Source organism: Mya arenaria, chromosome 9 (assembly GCF_026914265.1).
Source record: "Mya arenaria isolate MELC-2E11 chromosome 9, ASM2691426v1".
Taxonomy (NCBI): domain Eukaryota; kingdom Metazoa; phylum Mollusca; class Bivalvia; order Myida; family Myidae; genus Mya; species Mya arenaria.
This window is the reverse complement of record NC_069130.1, coordinates 14058060-14061696: the sequence shown is the minus strand read 5'-3', so window position 1 is coordinate 14061696 and position 3637 is coordinate 14058060. Positions and strand designations below refer to the sequence as shown.

At 38.0% G+C, this 3637-nt stretch overlaps 1 protein-coding gene across 1 annotated transcript; it reads left to right on the top strand.

The window, feature by feature from the left end:
- Positions 1–717: 717 nt before the first annotated feature.
- Positions 718–3405, top strand: LOC128245765 (heat shock 70 kDa protein 12A-like). Its single transcript, XM_052963993.1, has 4 exons — positions 718–1034; positions 1401–1619; positions 1872–2007; positions 2351–3405. Exons 1-4 carry the CDS (start codon positions 723–725, stop codon positions 3403–3405), a joined length of 1722 nt encoding a protein of 573 aa, XP_052819953.1. The 5' UTR covers positions 718–722.
- The last annotated feature ends 232 nt before the right edge of the window (positions 3406–3637 follow it).

The following is a 3637-nucleotide window of genomic DNA, read 5'->3' as shown; positions in this document are numbered from 1 at the left end:
GAACCAATTAAAATGGCATTAATATGATCCGTATAAACTGAAACAATTTACTTCAGATCTTTTATTAAATGCCTAAAATTGACTTTAATTTGAGCAAATAAGTATTAAATTAATGTTGTGTTTCTGAGTCGTACGAAGTTATTTCGGCTCGATTGTGAAGAAGCTACTTAGCTCGTATGGAATACTTTCCAGTCTTGGTAAAATTCATAACTGGCCCCAATTTCATCAACCTTATAAAGACATTTCCCAATCCCTCATCCAAACTTATTTTATCAAATAACAGCAAAGTACGGTTTAAAAACTCTTATTTCTCTTCTCTCCTATGCTGTTAGATAAATGTGTGCTGTTTAAGGTTATTAAGCATGTATGGAACAATTTAGTGTTACTTATTAGTGTCGATCAATTACTCAAGTTCTATTCAAGCCCAAGAATCATTTCTCTTTAGAATATTGACTAACATAAATATCGACGGAAACTGCGTGTCAGCTGTGTAAAACAAATAATTTTGAATCATGCTGAAATGTGTAAAATAAATTGACTTAAGTATTCGATATTTGGGCCTGGATGCCGTTTTATCAAACACCTGCTGTCCATGTCGAAGAGCCAAGATAAAGATAAGGAACCACGACCTCTTTGGTGAGGGGCGAAAATCTATTCCACTACACTAATTTTTATCTTTACTTATCTTTCTTGTTTAAGAGCAGCTTGTGGCTTCATCAATCATGGAAAGTAATGCTAAAAGCAAAACGCTTCTTGTGGCAGCTTTCGACTTCGGAACCACATACAGCGGTTATGCTTACTCCTTTCAAGACGACCCCAACAAGATTCAGACAAATCAGAACTGGTATGCAGGTGGTGGTGCTTCGAGACTAGTGTCACTGAAGACGCCTACATCCGTCCTCTTAAATCCAGACGGAGAGTTTGACAAGTTTGGTTTTGAGGCCGAAGACAAGTACGCTATCCTAGCTGAAGAAGATAAGCACCACAGCTGGAGGCTTTTTCGGAGGTTTAAGATGGTTCTTCATAACAATAAGGTATTTATAAATAAACAAATCAAGTTTACTTGATATTTAAATATATATAATTGATAGCACATTGGTTTTCCTCGAACAAGAATAGTTATTCACCATGTTTTGATGAAGAATATGATAGTTAAATCCGCATACTGTTAAATATCTTTCACACTGTTAAATATCATTTACGCGTCAGGAACGGTCAGTGAAAACAAGTTTCCACACTATTTTCCACTTTATGATTACTTAACATCACACTTATCCTAACATTGGTCAATTAGAGCAATATAAATCATGCAAGTCTAATATGACCCAGCATCAACACGAAGGAAGAGTATGAAGTAATACCTATTCATTTCTTTGGTAAAAATGTAACGTTATCTTTAGCATTTGACGAAAGACGTTACGGTAGAGGACGTTTGTGGAGAACGGATGAAGGCTTTCCCATTGTTTGTTATGTCGATTAAATACCTGAGAGAACATTTACTTAAGGCAGTTACCACGCAAAAGGTAGGAATCGAAGAGACAGATATATCGTACGTGTTAACCGTCCCCGCTATCTGGGATGACAATGCCAAGAGGTTCATGAGGGATGCAGCAGTTGCAGTAAGTCATTCATATTCCTTTTGCGTTGATGTATGCCCTAAAAATATCGCTGTGATTTATTGCAGTTTTTTAAGAACTTAAACATATGCATATTGGTTTTGTGGAAACATAAAGAGGGAAGTTCAATATAAAGTTTGTTGTCAAAACATGAGATTTTAATTTATTTTCTTCAAAATCACCTATACTTCTGGCGTTGATATTAGTTAAACTTTACTATATCTTTATCACAACTGTATATATACTTTTGTGAAGGCTGAAATCGACCCCGGTCGCCTCAAGTTGGCCTTGGAGCCGGAATGTGCCTCGATCTGGTGTGAAACATTGGGTACGGACGTCAAGGGCGCTGTAGCAATTGCAGGGTCACAGTATATGGTCGTCGATCTTGGAGGTTAGAATTACGTTAAGCATTTTAGAGTCAGGCTACACGTAATAGGTGTGATACTCTCGAAGTATATAGAGTATTGGATTACATCTCACGAATCAGTAATTTCGACGAAACATGCTCTATTAGAAAACGATAACTAGTAAAAATAACTAGTTAAAATGACAAGCAAAAATAACAAGTAATAAAAACAATTCAAATGACAAGTAATAATACAAATTATGTGTTTTGTAACATTTGAAAATTAGCATTTCTGTGTCAAATAATCATGACAAGTGGATTTGGGCCCGTGTTTTAGTCGAACTCTTTGTTATTTTTACAATTAACACGTTTACGCGATTAACTGCAGGAGGAACAGCAGATATATCCGTACACGAGAGAGAATCAGACGGAACATTAAGGGAAATCCACAAAGCCAGCGGTGGTCCTTGGGGAGGTATCTTTGTGGATGAAAATTATATGAAAATGTTGGGTCAGTTGTACGGGAAAGAGGCTCTGAATGACCTGCGAAAGACGGAAATGGGTGATTATTTTGATATCACTCGTGATTTCGAGCACAAGAAACGATCATTTGATACCGAAAACACAACTCATGTTGTTGTTCGTTTGTCTCTTTCATTACGTGAGCTTGCTGATAAACATTTCAAACTATCTCTAAAGGAGAGAATGGCGGCTTTGGACATTCCGGAAAATTCTATAAAGCCAATAAGCAGGGACAAGCTTAAAATCGTTGGCACAGTGATCCAATCATGGTTCAAAGGTCCAATCGATCTACTGATCCAGCATATAAACTCACTCTTAGCAGAAGCAAGGATGGAACGCGTGCAAACTGTTATTCTGGTGGGCGGATTCGGTGAAAGTCCTTACGTTCAGGAGAGAATGAGGAATGAAATAGCTGGCGTGAGACTGATCGTCCCTTCAGACGCAGGGCTCGCCGTGTTAAAAGGTGCCGTGAGGTTTGGACACGACCCCGCCATTGTCTCTTCCAGGATTATGAGGTTCACGTATGGGACAAGTGTGTTTAAAGACTTTGATGAAAAGAAGCACTCAGATGAGATGAAGGTTTGGAACAATGGAAAGTGGGTGTTGGATAAATGTTTCAAGGTGTACGTGCGGGTGAATGAGGAGGTGAGAGTGGATCAACAGGTGACCATGGAGAGCTATCCTACCAGTAAACTAACCCTCACACCCGTGTACAGAGCGACGCATGGAAACCCCGAGTACACAACAGACCCTGGATGTGAACTGCTAGGGACTGTTAAGCTTGTAAACACCACCGATATTCCATTCTATCAACAGCATATGGAAACTACGTTTATGTTCGGGCATACAGAACTTCTCGTCAAAACGAAAAACACGACCACTGGAAAAGAAGCCTTCATGACATTTAAGTGCTTCATATAAAACGACTTACTTTTATTATTTACGTGCAAACTCTTAGAGCACAGAAACACAAAACAATGCAACTGACCTAAAAGAGCTTGCAAATGCGTTAATTTTGAGAGGAATAGAAGTTTGAATATAATTATGTTTATCTTGAAAGACATGAAAATTTGGTTATAAATGCGTTCATCTTGAGAGCAATGAATTTTAATTAAGGATTAAAATTCGACATGTTGCATTTTATTGGGGTATG